The following is a 19014-nucleotide window of genomic DNA, read 5'->3' as shown; positions in this document are numbered from 1 at the left end:
ATAGAAGAGGAGGGAACCCTCCCAAACTCATTCTATGAAGCCAATATTACCCTGATACCTAAACCAGACAGAGACACATTGAGGAAAGAAAATTTCAGACCAATATCCTTAATGAACATCGACGCAAAAATTCTCAACAGAATTTTAGCAAATCGCATACAAAAACATATTAAAAAGATAGTGCACCATGATCAAGTGGGTTTCATCCCAGGGATGCAAGGTTGGTTCAACATCAGGAAATCAATAAATGTAATTCACCATATCAATAGACTTAAAGTCAAGAATCACATGATTATTTTGATAGATGCAGAAAAAGCATTTGATAAAATACAGCACCCCTTCATGCTCAAAACACTAGAAAAAATAGGGATAGTGGGAACATTCCTTAACATTGTAAAGGCCATCTACGCTAAGCCCATGGCTAATATCATTCTAAATGGTGAAAAACTGAAAGCATTCCCTCTAAAAACTGGAACAAGGCAGGGATGCCCTCTTTCACCACTTCTATTCAAGATTGTCCTTGAAACTCTAGTCAGAGCAATTAGACAGACCAAAGAAATTAAAGGGATACGAATAGGAAAAGAACTCAAACTATCCCTATTTGCTGATGATATGATTGTATACTTAGAGGAACCAGGAAATTCCACCAGAAAACTTTTAGATCTCATAAGTGAATTCAGTAAAGTAGCGGGATATAAGATCAATGCACATAAATCTAATGCATTTTTATACATAAGCGATGAATCTTCAGAAAGAGAAATTAGGAAAACTACCCCATTCACAATAGCTTCGAAAAAAATAAAATACTTGGGAATCAATCTCACAAAAGAGGTGAAAGACCTCTACAATGAGAACTACAGAACACTAAAGAAAGAAATTCAAGAAAACCTCAGAAGATGGAAAGATCTCCCATGTTCTTGGATAGGAAGAATTAATATTGTCAAAATGGCCATACTACCAAAAGTGCTATAGAGATTCAATGCAATTCCAATTAAAATCCCAATGATGTACCTTACAGAAATAGAGCAAGAAATTATGAAATTCATCTGGAAGAATAAAAAACCCAGAATAGCTAAAGCAATCCTTGGCAGAAAGAGGGAGTATCGCAATACCAGATCTTCAACTCTACTACAAAGCAATAGTAACAAAAACGGCATGGTATTGGTACCAAAATAGAAAGGTGGATCAATGGTACAGAATAGAGGACACGGACACAAACCCAAATAAATACAATTTTCTCATACTAGACAAAGGTGCCAAAATATGCAATGGAGAAAAGATAGCCTCTTCAACAAATGGTGCTGGGAGAATTGGAAATCCATATGCAACAGAATGAAACTAAACCCATATCTCTCACCATGCACGAAACTAAACTCAAAATGGATTAAGGATCTCGGAATCAGACCAGAGACCTTGCATCTTATAGAAGAAAAAGTAGGTCCAGAGCTTCAACATGTCGGCTTAGGACCAGACTTCCTCAACAGGACTCCCATAGCACAAGAAATAAAAGCAAGAATTAATAACTGAGATAGATTCAAACTAAAAAGTTTTCTCTCAGCAAAGGAAACTATCAGCAATGCGAAGAAAGAGCCTACAGAGTGGAAGAAAATCTTTGTCAATCATACTTCAGATAGAGCACTAATCTCCAGAGTCTATAAAGAACTCAAAAAACTCTACACCAAGAATGCAAATAATCCAGTTGACAAATGGGCAAAGGAAATGAATAGACACTTCACAGAAGAAGATCTACAAGCAATCAACAAACATATGGAAAAATGTTCAACATCTCTAGTAATAAGAGAAATGAAATCAAAACCACCCTAAGATTCCATCTCACCCCAATTAGAATGGCGATTATCAAGAATACAAGCAACAACAGGTGTTGGCGAGGATGTGGGGAGAAAGGTACACTCATACATTGCTGGTGGGGCTGCAAATTAGTGCAGCCACTCTGGAAAGCAGTATGGAGACTCCTTAGAAAACTTGGAATGGAACCACCATTTGACCCAGCTATCCCACTCCTTGACCTATACCCAAAGGACTTAAAATCAGCATATTACAGAGATACAGCCACATCAATGTTCATAGCTGCTCAGTTCACAATAGCCAGATTGTGGAACCAACCTAGATGTCCTTCAACTGATGAATGGATAAAGAAACTGTGGTATATATATACAATGGAATATTACTCAGCCATAAAGAATGATAAAATTATGGCATTTGCAGGCAAATGGATGAAACTGGAGAATATCATGCTAAGTGAGATAAGCCAATCTCAAAAAACCAAAGGAAGAATGATATCGCTAATAAGTGGATGATGACACATAATGGGGGGTGGGAGGGGTTAGTGTTGGGGTTGGAGTTGGGTTTAGGGAGGGGGGCAGGAATGGAGGAAGGAAGGACTGTATAGAGGGAGGGGAGGGGTGAGAGGGGTGGGGGAGAAGGAAAAAAAAATGGCAGAATAAATCAAACAACATTACCCTATGTAAATTTATGATTACACAAATGGTATGCCTTTACGCCATGTACAGGCAGAGAAACAACATGTATCCCATTTGTTTACAATAAAAAAATAATAAATAAACCTTTTCTCTTTAAAGTTGAAAAAAAAAACTACACTGAGATTTCATCTCACATCACTGAGAATGGCCATCATCAAGAATACAAACAGGGCTGGGGAGATTGCTCAGTTGGTAGAGTACTCACCTCGCAAGCCTTTAAGGCCCTAAGTTCAATCCCCAGCACCGCAAAAAAAAAAAAAAAAAAAAAAAAAAAAAAAGAATACAAACAGCAAATACTGGAAAGGATGTGGAGAAAAAGGAACACTGTTATATTGTTGGTAGAATTAAATTAGTACATTTCTTCTGGAAATCAGTATGGGGGTTCCTCAAAAGACTAGGAACGGAACCACCCTATGACCTAGCTATGTCACTCTTTCGAATTTATCCTAAGGAATTAAAGTCATCATACTGTAGCGTTATATGCCTGCCCATGTTTATAGCAGCACAATTCACAATAGGCAGACTATGGAACCAGCCTAAGTGTCCATCAATAGATGAATGGATAAAAAAAAATGTGGTGTGTATACATGATGGAGTTTTCTTTGGCCTTAAAAAAAAATGAAATTATGTCATTTGCAGGAAAATGGATGGAATTAGAGAACAGTATGTTAAGCAAATTAAACCAAACTCAGAACGTCAAGGGTCATATGTATTCACTCATGTGGAAGCTAGAGAGGAAAAAGGAAAAGAAAGGTAGGGGGTGTTCTCTTAAAGATTGAAGGGAGATTAGCAGAATAGAGGAAAGGTACCAGGGGAGGAAGTATGGGAGAGAAAGGGAAAATACTAGGGAATGATATTGGCCAAATTATATTGTTATATCGTGTGCATGTATGAATATGTAACAATCCCAACATTACGTACAACTATAATGTACCAATAAAAAATGGAAAAAAAGGAAATAGCCATTTGCTCTTTTAAAAGGACTGAGTCTAATTGTTTTAGGCAAGATGCAAATAAAAATAACAATAGAAAATGTCAAAAAAAAATCAAAAGGGTTTCTGGGCGTGGTGGTGCATGCCTGTAATCCCAGTGACTTGAGAGGCTGAGGCAGGAGGATTGTGAGTTCAAAGCCAGCCTCAGCAAAAGAGAGGTGCTAAGCAACTCAGTGAGATCCTATCTCTAAATAAAATACAAAATAGGGCTGGGGATGTGGCTCAGTGGTCAAGTGTCCCTGCATTCAATCCCCAGTACCAAAAAAAAAAAAAAAAAAAAATCAAAAGGACTGGGGAGATAACTTAGTGGTAAAGCACCTCTGGGTTCAGTCCTCATTACCAAAAAAAGGTTCTGGAAATTGGCATGGCTGATATGGTTGCCTGCTTTGATTTCCTGTAGCTGAAGCTGTACTTATTTTTATGATTGAGTTATATGTTTTGATTCCTGTCGTTTATAGCAAACCAGTGAAAACAGCTAGTGTGATTATTCCACACATAAGGGCAGTAGAAAACAGAAGTTAAAACCCAGGAATTCCAATCGGAGTTCATTTTATCCTGTAATTCCTTTTCAAATAAAAATAGCAGATAAAATTATCTTTAAACGCTGTGTTATGTAATACTGTGCATAGAAATTTGCCTAAAGGTAACTCTTGGTGTTTTGTTTTGTTTTGTCCTGTTATGTGTTTGCTGTGTGACCTTGGCCCAGAATTTTTATTTTCAGCAGACTTCATTGATTTCCTTATTATTGATAAGACTTGTAAATCTCATTCTTGATTTGAATTGCTCAGCTTCCTGAACTGCATTTTCTTTTGAAGTTTTTGGTTTTGAAGTCTAATAGAGCTCATCAGTCAGTACTGGTCATATTGATTTGCTCCTTTTGCATTTTTTGTTTTGTTTTGTTTTGTTTTTTGGTGTCAGGGATTAAAATCGGGGGTACTTTACACCAGAGCTATGTCATCGCCCCTTTTATTTTTTCTTTTGTGACAGTATCTCGAGTCTCCTTAAGTTACTGAGGGTCTGGCTAAATAGCTGAGGCTGTGTCAAATTTGTGATCCCCTCCCTAAACTTCCCAGGTTACTGTGATTACAGGCTTGTGCCATCATGCCTGGCCCTTAACACTGTTTTCCTAGTAAGTTTAGTATGTTTTTTCCCTCCACAGGTTTTCTGTGCTTCCTGCTGTAGCCTGAAATGTAAACTGTTATACATGGACAGAAAGGAAGCTAGAGTGTGTGTAATCTGCCATTCAGTGCTAATGAATGGTAAGTATTAAAACAGGTTGATTCCCAGTCATTGAGGATTCCTATGAAAAGGCTACTTTCCCCCATGCCTTTCTTTACAAGTTGCTCACCTTCTCAAATGTTCTAACTTTAAAAATATCGAGCTTAATTTTCATGTTTTGAAAGTATCTTAGCATTTCAGAATTCCTGTGCCTAATTTAATGAATAGAATACTAAATTCAGGTAAGTTTTATGAGAAGTATGAAATTCTTTGGAAATTAGGTGTTATGTAATGGTCTATGTTTCTGAGAAATGACTCCGAAAAGGTTGGGGTTAGGTGCTATTTACTACCTAGATGATGAAATATTAAATATTAAAATCAGGCAAGATTTTTCTTTTCAGAGAATCTCTCCTTTTCTATGGAACACCATAATAACTTAGGATACATTCTTTTCTAAAATTTTTTTTTCTTTTATTTACTTTATTTATTTATGTCTGGTGATGAGACTCCAACCAGTGCCTCACAGATACTAGGCAGGCACTCTACTCTTGAGTCACAGTCACAGCCCTAGGATATATTCTTTTTCAAAAAAATTTTTTTTAATTTTTATTAGTTGTTGATGAACCTTTATTTGTATGTGGTGCTGAGAACAGAACCCAGTGCTTCACACATACTAGGCAAATGCTCTACCACTGAGCCACAATCCCATTCCATATTCTTAACAGAACTTTTTTTGTTGTTGTTCACTTTGTTTAAAATAAATATTTTGGCCAGGTGGCGCATGGCTGTAATCCCAGCAGCTCAGGAGGCTGAGGCAGCCTCAGCAATAGCGAAGTGCTAAGCAACTCAGTGAGACCCTGTCTCTAAATAAAAGACAATAGGGCTGGGAATGTGCCCCTGAGTTCAATCACTGGTACAAAAAATAAAATAAAATTTAGCATCAGGTCAGGTATAAAGTTGTACTTTTATTCAATTATTTCCTTAATACTACTTAGATTTACTCTAAGAATAATGATTTTTAATTAAGTTGTTGTGTGGTAAAAGCATATAGCCAGAGGAAGGTAAATGAAACTAATTATGTATTTTTTGTGGGAGTGGAAATGAATCCTGGTGCATTTAAATTAAAAGCAAACACCAAAACCTAAAAACAGTCAGTATTGTTATAAAGAGAAAAAATAAAACTGATCAGATTATAGTATTTTATCTTTGAATGTGTCTTTGTATAGTTGCCATAAAATGTTGGACTTAGACACCACTGCTGCCTATGCCCAGATAGTGTACTCATGGAGGCTGGAACTTAACTGCTCTGAGATCCCTCCTGCTCTGTCTGTCTGCATTGCTCATAGTGATGTTTTCCTGTTGCTGGCTTATTAACCTATTGCATGTCAATTAATCTGATCTATTCTAATCTCCTATGATCCACCCAATTTCCTCCCATTTCTGAATTCTTATAATTTTGATCAATTATGAATCATTCTCTCTACTCTTAAGGGTCACTTTTTGGATGGTGGTTATTTCATACAGTTGCTTAATGGATGATTTTTATTCCACTGCTTTCACTTTGGACACATCCACAGAAAGAGTATGTCGTTTAATTATGATACATAATACCTCTTTTATTCAATGAGGTCTTTCAACTTTATGGCAATTTTTTAAACTTGGTATAGCTAAAGATGAAGGAAATGGCAGAGGATTCATATGGAATATTACTTTTTATTAAGTCAAGGAGGCCCTTAATAGGGGATCCTAAGGTAATCCACTTGGTTTTTCCAGCGTCTTTCCTCTTGCATGGCTTAGCCCAGTCTTTTTCTGAATATTTAATTTGATGCTTTTCAGTGTTCCCTCTTTTTCCTTTCTCCTTTTCTCTTCCTTCCCTCTTCCTGCAGTGCTTTAAAAGCAACATAGCTTTCGTTACTGGCCTTGTCTTTCGGTTTGGAGGCAATGAATATTCAAAATCTTATTGATCATTCCTTGATGTTGATTGAGATTTTTGAAAAGATACTAAAAAACTGGAGAATTTCTATTCCTGGGCATGGTATTACTTGAACCTCAAAAATAAAAATTGATATGTTTTATTTCTGTAGCACCTTTCATCCTGTTTACTTTTAAAGACAACAGTTGATATGTCAGTATTTAATAAAATTATAGAGTATACAGAATCTTAACATATTTGTGATCATTTATATTGATGGATCACAATTATATTGGCACATTTTCATGTTCAAATGGGTCCTATGCTTTTGAGACACACCAAAGATGTGAAATGGTTATTATATTGTTGGATTCTTTTCTACAGGATAATGAGTGTATAAAAGCAGAACTCATAAAAATATTGAGAGATTTATCCTGAGCTTTATGCTTCTGAATTTTTTGAATGAGATTTTTTCTCAACTAAGAGCCTAAAAGTCTGGAAATAAACCATACAACAGAGTTATATTGTTATTGCCCCTTATTTTTGTAGTTTATAAAATGCATTAATTAATAAAACAAAGCCCTAAACACCTGACTATCTCAGATGTAAATCCTTAAAGTTAGATATTATCACTCCCTATTAAGGAAGTGTACAGTCTCCTTTAAGGAAGCCATGGATCTAGTCTTTAACTCAGACTGATCTACTCTTAATTGTATCAGAAGCATTATATAATTATTTTTTAAAAATATTATATAATTCTCATTTACTCCAGCCAAATAGTTTTATGTGCACAAATGGTCTCTTTTATTGAATAAAATCACATATCTCTTTAATATCTTCACTAGCTGAAAGAGAGACATACTATGAGTATCAGTGAGGAGGAGCTACATTATTTACCCAATATTGTGGAGGTCTTGATGTCCATATTTTGCAATCCATTCACATTGATTGTGTCTGTATTTGCTTTAGCTCAAGCCTGGGAGAACATGATGAGTGCCTCAAGCCAGAGCCCTAACCCTAACAATCCTGCTGAATACTGTTCTACTATCCCTCCCTTGCAGCAAGCTCAGGCCTCAGGAGCCCTGAGCTCTCCACCTCCCACTGTGATGGTACCTGTGGGAGTTTTAAAGCACCCTGGAGCAGAAGGTAGGGGATCATGTGCTATTCTCTCTCTTTCTCCTCACCAAGTTCCTCTGAAAAGGTGCTGATGTGACTTTACAGCACAATTCTTTAAAACCCTATAGATCAGTCCCTTTGAGTGGTTATTAAAAGTGGAAGAACAAGGTGAGAAATGTGTTAACATTCTATCTGAGCAAGTAAAAAATAATATTGTATTGCCTGATATTTTGTAGGCACTTCTAAAAATATGTCAGTCTACTCTTCAATTTAAGAATGGAATGATTACACTACTTATACTTGAAAAGAGTTGGAGAATTGAAATCAGCCTGTAATATTCTTGCCTGAAGCCTATCTTAATGTTCTTTATAGGAGTTTGTTAAGTGATAAAAATGAGAGTTCGTCCTTACCAGCCCATTCTAGTGTTGCTTTTTGGAATATATGTTACCATTTTCTCTTTTCATTTTTAATCTATCCATTAGAAAAACATGAGTATGTTATCACAGGTACACAGACCTTTAAATCCAGAACTTGAATTCTGATTATGTCATGACAGATAGGAAATTATAGGCTTAATTTATTTTGGATTATTACTTCTTTATGATTATGATATGGTCAGATGAAAGGCATTTTATAAATTCAGAGGATTATGAATAGTAGAAGTAATAATTATATATTTCCTTAAAGTAATCTTATCAAGCTGTGTCCCTCAATAATTAAAATCAGTCTTCTTTCATTAATTTTATGTCTTTTCATCTAGTAATATTCTCTTCCCCTTGCTAAATAGCTCTCCCTTCCCTTTTGAAGATCAAAGATTTCTATTGAGATTATCATACTCTTCCCCATTTTCCCTTCTTTTCAGATCATCCCTCAGTGACATTCCTTTGTGTTTTTGTGAGTTCAGGCTTTCTTTCTCAAAATCTTTTTTCTCTTTACTTCATTTGTCATTTTTGTTGTTCTTCCCTAGTCTCTTTGTTTTGACTGATTTCCAGAACTGGATGTACAGATATTGTTTCATCAGACTCAGTTTTCCAGCTTTTCCCTGTCCTTTACTAAAATGCAAATTACTTTGTACTGCCAGATCTATCTTTTTCTTCTTCACTTACACTTTAGCCAAAGATCTGGTCAGTTTGCTTCCCAGTTCTTAATATATCTGTGCTAACTCTTCTTCAGCATTCTTCAGGGCATCTTTTGCCCTTTAAAAATATCATATGACTTTTCTAGATATTTAATTTCTGTGGAAACCTCATAATTTGGGGGAGACGTGGATTCTATTGATAGATTTTTTTTTCCTGCTATGAGTTGAAGGTGCTTAAAACACTTTCCTAAGTTTCTCTGTCAGTGAAGCAGTGTGAGTATAAGACATAATCATAGATGTGTTTAAGAATTTTAAATATTTTAAAACATAGCATTTATATCTTTCCCTAAAAGTTATATCAAAATATATATTTAAACATGTATTTTTTATTTATTTATAAACCATTTTCATACACAGTTATAGGTCTAATATTATTTCTGATTGTAAGATGCCAAATAGTGATTTCTTTGTACATCTGGAATTGGTGACCTTCTCTTCTTTGATGCCAGAAACACTATTAATTTCACATTGATGCCCGTTTTATTTTTCTGGTCCTGTCCTCAAGTGGCTCAGCCCAGAGAGCAGAGGAGAGTTTGGTTTGCTGATGGGATCTTGCCCAATGGAGAAGTTGCTGATGCAGCCAAATTAACAATGAATGGAACTTCCTCTGCAGGAACCCTGGCTGTGTCACATGACCCAGTCAAGCCAGTAACTACCAGTCCTCTACCAACAGAGGTAAGAAAAACAAAACAGTAACTAAAAGTGAGTATTCTTTGCTCAGCATTGTGCTGCATCTTTCTTGCCTTTTGCTAAGTTGAGTGACTTTTGTGTGGAACCCTGAAGGTTTTGGATAGTGCAAACAAGTATTCATAGGTGTGTATAAGAGTAAAGTAAACGTGGCAAAATCAGCGTGTTCTTGTTCTATAGAAGGTTTTCTTAAGAGAGAGGGTTACCCCCGCCCCCAAGAGAAAGATTCTCATGAAGGTTGCTCTCAAGTGAACTCAAGCTGCTGCTATAGCTAGCGGTCAGGCTAGAAAGAATCCTGGTTTCTTAATTCACTGGTTTTTCTTTTTTCTTTCTTTTTTTGGGGGAGGTGGGGCTTGAACCCAGGAGCACTTTACCACTAAGCTATACCCCCCACCCCCTTTATTTATTTTTTAAAAAAATTTGTAGTTGTAGATGAACAGAATACCTTTATTTTATTTGTTTATTTTTATGTGGTACTAAGGATCGAACCCAGTGCCTCACACATGCTAGGCAAGCAGTCTACCACTGACCTACAACCCCAGCCCCAGCCCTTTTATTTTGATTCAGGTTGACTTTGAGCTTGCAATCCTCCTGCCTCAGCTTTCTAATTTTCTAGGTTGATAGGTATGCACCACTATGCCTGGCAGATACATTGGTTTTCAAACCATGTTTCTCAAGTTCTGTGGTGATCTTGAGAGTGCCATGATGAAGAAAGGTGGGGTATATGAAAATGACTGAGGAACTCAGCTATGCTTCTCTTCAACCCAGGCACCTCTTGGTTTTTGTTTTTGTTTGTCCTGTTGTGTTTCCATTTAAGATTTTAAAACAGGGTTCCAAAGTTTAAGAAGTTGACACATCATTATCTTTTTTTTTTTCTTTGGGTGCTGGGGATCAAACCCAGGTCCTTGTGCTTACAAGGCAAGCACTCTACCGACTGAGCTATTTCCCCAGCCCCTCATTATCTTAATAGATAGAAGGATAGTGCAAATTATCTAAAGGAACTGGCTCGAACCAGGCTCTCACTTTCCTCTCTGTAGAAGTCCCAGTCACCATTTGAGGGCTAATGGTATTCTCTTTCTGTGGATCCTAATATTCAGAAGAAGACAAATACCAACTACATTTTTTGGAGTCAATGAGAAAATATCCACCTAGAACCAAAATCAAAGATATACACATAGGACCTTTTATACTGTGAGTCCCTTTCTATTGCTAGTTGCTTCCTTCAATTTGGTAAAGTTATAAGACCATAAATTCCAATTAAGTATTTATGTCTATCTTTTTTTTTTTTAATTAGAGGTTAAAAGTTTGGATAAGACTTTTTAAAAGATTTTTGTAGAGCAACTTTTGGTACATTGAAAAATTTGAGAGGAGGATGGAGAGATTGTTCATACAATCCCTGTCCTCATGAGCTATAAAGTTGGTAATACAGAAAAGGAAAGATGAACTGAGTATCACAAGAGAAATGCATATAAGCCTTTAGAATTGAGGAAATGCCCTTGAACCTTTAAAATGCAAAACATGCCTTACTAAGCAGCCTAGCTCAAGTCCTTAGCCCTGCCCTTGGCCCACACCCTTGACTAATGCCCTTGCCTGCAAAAAGTAATGTAATGGCAAGGGCAGTGTACATGTTGGATAAACTAGCTCTGCCCTTGCTCCACCTCTGATTCAGTCCCTAGTAGCTGCCCCTTTGCACACCAGCTATATGTACATAGCCTCTCCCATGATCAACATCTTCCACCAGGGTGGTACAGTTAAAAACTAATGAATCTATATTGATAACATAATCACTCAGAGTCCACAATTTATATTTGGATTAGATGAACTTTTTACTCCTGAAGTTTTCATAGAATTTTTAGTTACTAATTATTTATATTTATGTTTAATAGTATTTTTTTAGATACTTCCATATCATTTGTGAACTTGATCGTAATTAAAATTGCATGTCGTTAAGGTAATTTATTGACACACTATATCTGTCTGTTTTCTGTTGCTAATAATACAACAACCACAGACTAGGTAAGTTTAATGAAAAAAGATTTGTTTTGGCTCACAGTTTTGAAGGTCCAATATCAAGGACCAGCATCTAGTGATATCCTGAATCCTGAGGAAGTGAAGGGCATTTACCTGGTGAGAGATAGGCACATATCTATGTCTCTTTTGGTTTCCATCTGTAGTCGTCGCCTTTTTTTTTTTTCCCCCTGGTACCAGGGATTGAACCCAGGGGCACTTAACCACTGAGCCACATCCCAAGCCCTTTTTTGTATTTTATTTAAAAACAGAGTCTCACTAAGTTGCTTAGGGTCTTGCTAAGTTGCTGAGGCTGGCTTTGAACTTGTGATCCTCCTGTCTCAGCTTTCCGAGCCTCTGGGATCTCTCCTTCTTCTTAGAAAGCTACCAGGACCCAATCACAGTGCTCTACTTTACTAACAACCTTATCCTATCCACCTCACAAAGGCCCCACCTCTAAATGCCAGAGTTAGATCAAGTTACTACCCTCTTAATACCTCACAATAGTGATTAAATTTTAAATGAAACCTTGGAGGAGGCACTCAAACCTTATACAAACCATAGCACAAACATAACTGAGTTTTCTGGTTGGAGAAGGAACATTAAATCATGTCCTGTCTGCCTTTATGTATTTCTAAGTCTGTTTTGGGGGATTTTATTCTATGGCTGCAGAGAGAGTCAGAACTATTTGCAGGAGTGCAGTAAACCTCATGTACTCTTTATGGTATTTACCAGCTGTTATCATTTTGCCACATTTACTTTACCACCAAACACACATTTTTCTTTTTTTCAGTGAACAATTTGAAGATTAGTTGCACTTCACTACTTGATCCTTCAGCTTGTATCTTTTAAGAACAAGTAATTTTCTACATATTCACAGTACAATGATCACATGAGGAGGAAATTTAATATATAATTCTACTTTCTGTTATATAATCCATATTCATGTTTCCCCATTTGTCTCAATAAAGTTCTTAAAACTTTCATTTATACATACATGTACATGCACAGACACATAAATGTTTAAATAAAATACACTTATTTTTTAAAATCAGGATCCTATCAAGGGTCACAGTTGCATTTAATTGTCTTTTTCAATTGCTTTTTTTTTAAATCTTGCTTTTCCCTACCTTTTTTATCTTTCATTATCATTATTACTTTTAAAGCATTTGGACCATAGTTTACATAATGTCCTCAACTTGTATTTGTCTAATTTTTTTTCTCATGATTAGTTTCAGATTAAACATTTTTGTCAAGGATAATAATACTACAGAAGGTGTGTTCATTTCTTAGTGGATCATATCAAGAAGTATCAGTTTGGTAATTGGTTAAGATGATGTCTGCTGTTTCTCCATTGCAAGAGTACATTTTCCTTTTTGTAATTAATAAATAATATGAAGGGTAATCTGAGACTGTGAGTATTCTGTTCCCTGACACTTTTTAGCCAATTATTTTACTTTGATGATTCTTATCTGAATCAGTTATGGATATGGAACTTATATGGTGATTTTTCTTTTTTCTGTTAGATTTCTTTACATCTCTTTGTACATTAGGTTCTTAAAACATTTTAGTTGTCCTTATACATCTTCATTCTATTCCTTTGCTTTTCCATGTAAATTTTTCCACATTTTTTTATTGATGCATTACAGTTGTTTATACTTGCATATAATGGTGGGATTTGTTGTACTTATTTGTGCATGCGCACAATATAACAATATTATTTTGCCAATATCCCTCCCCAGAACTTCCCTTCTTCTCTTCCTCCCATCCCTGGTCTCTTTCCTCTCTTGTACTAATCTCCTTTTGCTTTTTTATGCAATCACCCCTAACCTTCCTTTCCCTTTTTCCTCTCTAGCTTCCACATATGAGAGAAAACATATGACCCTTGACCTCTGAGTTTGACTTATTTCACTTAACACAGCAGTGTCAATTTCCATCCATTTTCCTGCAAAAGACTCAGTTTCATTCTTCCTTACAATTATGTGTACATACCACATTTTCTTTGTCCATTCATCCATTGAAGGATACTTAGGCTGCTTCAGACTGTTTCTATAATTTGGCTGTTGTGAATTGTGCTGCTGTAAACATGGGTATTCATGTATCCTTACAGTATGATGAATTTAATTTTTTAGGCTGAATACCAAGGAGTAGTATAGCTGGGTCATATGGTAATTCCATGTAAAACATAAATATTTTTAAATGAATGCAGAAACTCTAGTGAATGAATGCTGTAGGGAAACAAGATCTGACTCAGTAAAAGGAACTAACCAAGTTGTTTTATTTCTGTGCTCTCACATTATTCAACACTTTTTAGTATTTATTTGTAATTTGAGGAAAAACAAACTGTATAAGTCCAGACTGAAATACATTTTTCTTACTTTATAGCTTAGTTGAGTGCTTAGTATTTAATAGGTGTTTAGTAAATGGAGTGATTTCCTTTTCATAAAAGGTATTTAAGTAGATGCCAGATGACCACTTCTTTTTCTATTAAAGGGTGGATTTATGCATCATTAAATAGCAGGTTGTAATAGATTGCTGTATTTCTGGCACCAGGCCTTCAAATCAGTTATAATGACTTGTTAATAGAATTTTCCAAATCTCATGTAATGCCATACTGGCCACACTGAAAAATATTTTTAGCAAAAACATTAAAATCTTATAGTCCTAAACTATAGATAATATAGACAAAAGTGTGGCAAGACATGAGCATATTTAAAAAAAAATAGTTTCAGTATCTTTTCAGATCTAAAATATAGCAGAGTGCTTAAAGAGCATTAACCTTTAGGAGACAACGTGATTTTACATGTATCTATGTAACCATCACCCAGGCGAAGATACAGAACCTTTCTATCACCCCAGAAGGTACTTTCATGCACTTTTCTGTCAAAACCTTCTATTTGTTCTTCAAGGTAACCATTATTCTGACTTCTGCCATCATAGATTATTCTTGCCTAGTTTTGAATTCCTTATAAATGAAACCATAATATAAATGTTTTGTGTTTTAAGCTCAACATAAAATTTATGAGATTTATCCATGTTGTTGTTGCACCAAAAATTGATATTTTTATTACTGAACTCCACTGTGTATACATGTCTAATTTATCTTTTCCCTTGTTAGTGGATATTTGCATTATTTCCAGTTTTTTTAAATTTATTTTTATTATAAACAAATGGAATACATGTTGTTTCTCTGTACATGAAGTAAAGGCATTCCATTTGTGTAATCATACATTTACATAGGGTAATAGTGTTTGATTCATTCTGTTATTGAGTTTTTTTTCTTATTATGAATAAAGCTTCTGTGAATTTTTTAGTATCCTGAGCTATTTTTCAGAAAGCGTAAAGTTCAAATATTTACTTAAATTCCCATTTTTATTCTTAACTATGTTCTACCAAAGTCTCAGACTGCCTTCAATGCTCACTTTGCTGATTTGCTTTTCCTAGGCAGACATTTCTTTATTTTCTGGGAGTATTACTCAGGTTGGAAGTCCTGTTGGAAGTGCAATGAACCTTATTCCTGAAGATGGTCTTCCCCCCATTCTCATCTCCACCGGTGTGAAAGGAGGTATGTGGATTTACATATTTAAACAGGTATAGTTATATATGCCAAATATTGTCTTCTGATTAAGGGAAGGAGACAAGAGTTTGAGTGATTACTATCCTTCTCCTATCCAACATAAAAAGCATTACCCCAATGCCATGAAAACAATTGTTGTTGTTCCTAATTATTTGAGTAGATGTTTATGTTTTTTTAAATATGTTTATTAGTCGTTGATGGACCTTTATTTTATTTACTTATTTATATGTGGTGCTGAGAATCAAACCCAGTGCCTCACACATGCTAGGCAAGCGCTGTACCACTGAGCCCCAGCCCTAGCCCCTGTTTATGTTTTTATATTATTGTCATTTTCATTCTTTGGAGGAATATAATATTAATTATAATGTAAAGATAGTTTATTAGAGATTTTTCCTTTATATTTCAAAGCACATAATACTTTCAAGAGTTCTAGAATTGGCTCACTCTGATACAGTCAGGACATTAATTTTTTGTTTTAAAGTCTAATACATTCAGAAAGATACATATAAATAAATATGATGAGGACTTAAATAAGAGATTCACTGTTAAAAAGTACTTTTAGCATGTGTGAGCCCCTGGGTTTTATACTCAGCACTGCCACAAAAAAAAACCTTTATATACATATATATACACATGATGCTTATGAATATATGTTTTATGTATGTCATATGTACATTTTTTTAGGGAGTTCTGGTAAAAGGTAAAATTATTATCTGGTCAAAAGAATCCTTAACTTTATATTAAAGTATATTAAAGTATATTATTGATGTATTCAAATCAGCATTCATTTTCAGGAGGTTTATTAATAATCTCTGTTTCCTTTTGTTTTAGTTTTTAGTTTTTTACCTGATCTCCTTGACATCAGGCTTGCTTTTTTCTTTTTTTTTCCCCCCTGTGGTAATAGGGATTGAACCCAGGGGTGCTTTACCACTGAACTACAACCACAGTTTTTTTTTTTTTTAATTTATTTTTATTGTAAACAAATGGGATATGTCTTGTTTCTCTGTACATGAAGTAGAGGCATACCATTTGTATAATCATACATTCACATAGGGTAATGGTATTCGATTCATTCTGTTGTTTTTCCTTCCCCCAAACCTTCCCACCTCTCTTTTCCCTCTATACAGTCCTTCTTCCTCCATTCTTGCCTCCCTCCCACCCCCTATTGTGTGTCATCATCCACTTATCAGCGAGATCATTCGTCCTTTGGTTTTTTGAGATTGGGTTATCTCACTTAGCATGATATTCTCCAATTTCATCCATTTGCCTGCAAATGCCATAATTTTATTATTCTTTATGGCTGAGTAATATTCCAGTGTGTGTGTGTGTGTGTGTGTGTGTGTGTGTGTGTGTGTGTACACACACACACACACACACACACACACACACACACACACAGTTTCTTTATCCATGTTTTATTTGGAGACAGGGTCTTACCAAGTTGCTGAGGCTGGCCTGGAACTTGTGATGCCTCAGCCTCCAGAGTCTTGGGGATTACAGGGATGTGCCACCACACCCAGCTTAGAACATTTATTATGTGATGTCGTTATGATAATTTGAAATTTTAGTTAAATAAAGAGGTTATCTTTTGATGTGGCACAAATCTTATAGGGAGATGTCTGTACAAAGGATAACCTTATCATCCAAACTGGATTGGATTACTATTTAGAGTGAAAAAAGGCACTCGATGCTTGGACAGCAGGTACAAACCAGGACCTATACTCACCCCATTTATAAATCAAATGTTTGTCTCTTTCCTGTGAATAATCAGCCCATTCTCCATTAGATTTATTTCTCAATCTGTCCCTTTAACCAATCTATTACAATGTTTTCTCTCCTTACAGACTATGCTGTGGAAGAGAAACCATCACAGATTTCAGTAATGCAGCAATTGGAGGATGGTGGCCCTGATCCACTTGTATTTGTTTTAAATGCAAATTTATTGTCAATGGTTAAAATTGTAAATTGTAAGTTAGAAATTTATTTTTTTTAATTAAATTGAGTTACTTTACAGACTCATAGATAGTAAATAAAACCTTCAAATTCTTTACACAATAATTTTTATATAGAGCTACATCTTACTGAAAACAAAGTTCTGAAAAAGTTAGTTTACATAAAATCATATAAACTGAAACTCTTGCCTTTAGTCACAGGGGTGAGATAGGTGACTTCTCCCTGGAGGAACTCAGATCAAGTTAAGTTCTTGAGATAGGTTATGTTCGTCATAATTCACCATCAGAGTAACTGGAAGTGAAAAAATTATTCAGGAGGGCCAGACAAATTACATACTAGGTTTTAATCCCAGAAACCTTAATCGTGGTATAGAACCTTATTTGGGAAAAGTATTAGTTAACTAATATGTAGTAAAACTTTAATTCATCACAAATGAAGATTCAGAAGAAATTTCTCAGTTCTTAGTGCTGGATTCATGGGCATCAGAACAAGAAAGAGGATAGTAACTTAAAATCTTGATTTTTTTCCAGTATGGTATTGGAAAATAGAGAATGAATTTATCCTGGATGAGACAGTTTTGAAGGAAGGAGAAAGCTCTGGGGAACAGTCCTTTAGTACTCACTATGTACTTGTTTTAAGTTGACCTTAGAAACAAGAAGCACCTATATATACCAATTCCTTAGAGGTTCGACATTGATGAAATGTACGTTTCTGGCTTACTTGATCATTACACCTTTGTATTTTGGGCCAGTTATTAATGCTTTCTGCCTTTCCTTTCAGGATCAGATTTACAATAATCTGCTTGAAATTTCCATGTACTGTACATAAGTTTTTTTGTATAGGTTATGCTTATAAATTAGCTAACCTGAAATTCCTATAGTGTATGCCTTTTTAATATAGTTGGATTGGTCACATCTGTTTAGATACATAAAGTAATAATTTTCAAAGTGAAAAAAAAAAGAATCTTTTATTAGCCTTGATATGCATAGTGGTATTCATAATTTTATTTGGATTCTTTTTCATGACCTTCGGGGATCCTATTGTGTTAGGGTACAAATGATAAGTGTCAAGGATATTGAATAGTTTTTTAATATATATAGCTTCTGCTTTTTTGAAATCTTCACAGCCCCGAAGTGAAAAAGTGGAAGTAAGTAGTCTAGAAAAGTCATCCTTTTCAACATTTTTTATAGCATAAAACCACATAACATCATATTGTTGATGATCTATAATTGCCCCCCTGAAAGGACTATAATTAAACTAATAATATTTAATCACAGATTAAATTTAACAAGTAGACATAAATTATACTTTCTTTAGGTCACAACCTGAAACCTAAACTATAATATTGGCTTTTATTTTTGTTGTTTCTGATCTTATTTAAGTAATTATTTCCTTTGGTAAAGTGTTTTTTTTTTTTTAAATAAAGGTAGAGGACTATATCCTGTAATCTATATGGTATATTTTGGTTGTATTCTGTTATTAATAGAATATTGTTTCTTTTATTAATTGTGTCTTTTAATAGTAGAATTTAAAAATTTAAATGTTGAGAAAAGAGCCAGAGGCATTGGCATGTTTTAATTTCTACAATTGTTCTTTGGCTCAATGCAATGACTGAGTTTGAATTATACAAACTCAGTATGACCTATTTTATTCTTTGCTGTATTGTAACATAGATTTCTATTCATCTTTTTAAAGAACAGGATTGAGGAGAATGTCTTTATTTTTATATTTTTCTTTCATCTGTAGATGTGAACAGGAAGTGCTGGTGTTTCACAACCAAGGGAATGCATGCAGTGGGTCAGTCTGAGATAGTCATCCTTCTGCAGTGCCTACCAGATGAAAAGTGTTTGCCAAAGGACATCTTTAATCATTTTGTGCAGCTTTATCGTGATGCTCTGGCAGGTGGGAATGCT

The 19014-nt window shown here is 35.1% G+C and overlaps 1 protein-coding gene across 1 annotated transcript in view; it reads left to right on the top strand.

Annotated features, from left to right (window-relative positions):
* Zfyve9 (zinc finger FYVE-type containing 9) overlaps nucleotides 1-19014 on the top strand; it is a 141234-nt gene that overhangs the window by 52331 nt on the left and 69889 nt on the right. The window contains 6 exon segments of the mRNA XM_047546644.1: nucleotides 4653-4752; nucleotides 7593-7769; nucleotides 9383-9552; nucleotides 15016-15136; nucleotides 16993-17115; nucleotides 18848-19003. Of these exon segments, the coding sequence (XP_047402600.1) occupies nucleotides 4653-4752; nucleotides 7593-7769; nucleotides 9383-9552; nucleotides 15016-15136; nucleotides 16993-17115; nucleotides 18848-19003 (847 nt within the window).

The sequence above is a fragment of the Sciurus carolinensis genome, chromosome 1, assembly GCF_902686445.1.
Source record: "Sciurus carolinensis chromosome 1, mSciCar1.2, whole genome shotgun sequence".
NCBI classification, from domain to species: Eukaryota; Metazoa; Chordata; class Mammalia; order Rodentia; family Sciuridae; genus Sciurus; species Sciurus carolinensis.
The sequence above is the reverse complement of the archived record's forward strand: the minus strand, read 5'-3'. Positions and strand labels throughout refer to the sequence as shown.